Source organism: Lottia gigantea (genome assembly GCF_000327385.1).
Source record: "Lottia gigantea unplaced genomic scaffold LOTGIsca_2233, whole genome shotgun sequence".
NCBI classification, from domain to species: Eukaryota; Metazoa; Mollusca; class Gastropoda; family Lottiidae; genus Lottia; species Lottia gigantea.
The window spans coordinates 3,396-4,807 of NW_008708589.1; the positions used below are offsets into that span (position 1 = coordinate 3,396).

A 1,412-nucleotide genomic window follows, 5' to 3' on the forward strand; every position below is an offset into this window, starting at 1 on the left:
AAAACTTTGATATGACCATCAGCTTTAATAGAATAATTCGCTGTTACACATTCTTGTTTGTTTTCAAATAAATTAGGTAGTTTGTACAGTTCATACCATTTACCTAAATACTGGAAAAAATCAAACAGTGACAAATAGATCTTATAATTTTTAGGGTTTGTACCACAATAACAAGAAAGTAGCTTAAGAAAAATAATTTATGTTCGACACGTTTACCAAACTCCTAGGGAACCTTACATGGCCCCCTTCCACCTTCAATTTCTTTTTATTTGACATATTTGCCTGTTACTCCCCCCTCCCACTACCCACCTTCCCCCCTGATAATGCTGTGGCTCCTACTTGACTCCCTCACAGCACTGATCTGTCATAATAATCAATAGTAACTGATAAGATTATTCTAGGTAGGTAGGTAGATGACAAGTTAACGTTCGCTTCCAGCGGATGCTGATATCGCAAGCTAGGTAGTTGTTGGTAGTCGTAGTAGTTGGATTGGATCAAATTGAATGATTCGGTGTTGTTGGTTTGGTTGTTGATTCTTCGTTAGATCTGGTCGGGTCGAATGACATGGCGGTGAAACTCGGCCCTGGATGGTGTGGCGTGAGTTACTCGGTCTCCTTCATTCTTCCAAACTCGTTCTGATCATGGTATTTCTTGTTGATTATTCTAGACAGGACAGCGTTACTTATACAGGGTGGCCTATGCATGACTACTGAATCATCTAGCCGAGACGGTAACGTACCTTTGTGAGATCTAAATGCTCCTGTGGCTGTGTTTTTGGACATGGTCCTAACCCTGGTATTTGGGCAGCAGATAAAACAAAACAAACAGAGAGTATCACTAGTATTCCTTCCATCCTGATCTCAACGATTCCACACGACTTCTGATAATTGTTCTATTAATTTGACCTTTTTATTGACAATATTTATATAATTTGGATGTTTTGACATGTGTTTTTAAAGATAAAATTCTAGTGGTCATCACTGACCCTAAGTATAGGTAAGTGCGTTTTGAAGGCATGATATAAATAATATGAACAAAATGTAAATGTTCATACGTAAAAGTACGAGATGGTTTTCCTTCCCTCATATATTTATAGTCACCTAATACCACTTTTCATTATGAAATACTAATTCAATTATGGTTGATATACTTCCTCATATAAAAAGTTTATAAGCTTATCAATGTTCGCCGCGTTTGGATTTCGTTGTGCAGTTAGTACTTATTTATCATTATTTATTTATATTTACTTATGTATCATTTTGCTAACCAAACCTCTCATGAGCCAAAAGAGAAAGGTACTTTAAAAAAATAAACAATTTTACCAACATAAACAGGGATTTTTTCTGTTCCAAAATAAAATAAAACAACTTTCTATCTTCTATTTCATCAAAATACAATGATCAGTTCTATTT

General features: G+C 35.5%; 1 protein-coding gene across 1 annotated transcript in view; it reads right to left on the reverse strand.

The window, feature by feature from the left end:
• The window catches only part of LOTGIDRAFT_147309 (hypothetical protein), a gene marked incomplete at both ends in the record, with an annotated part of 1,170 nt that extends 1,039 nt beyond the window's left edge, over positions 1 to 131 (reverse strand). The window contains one exon of the mRNA XM_009054760.1: positions 17 to 131. Within this exon, the coding sequence (XP_009053008.1) occupies positions 17 to 131 (115 nt within the window). The remainder of the gene's footprint in view (positions 1 to 16) is intronic.
• Between the last annotated feature and the right edge of the window lie 1,281 nt (positions 132 to 1,412).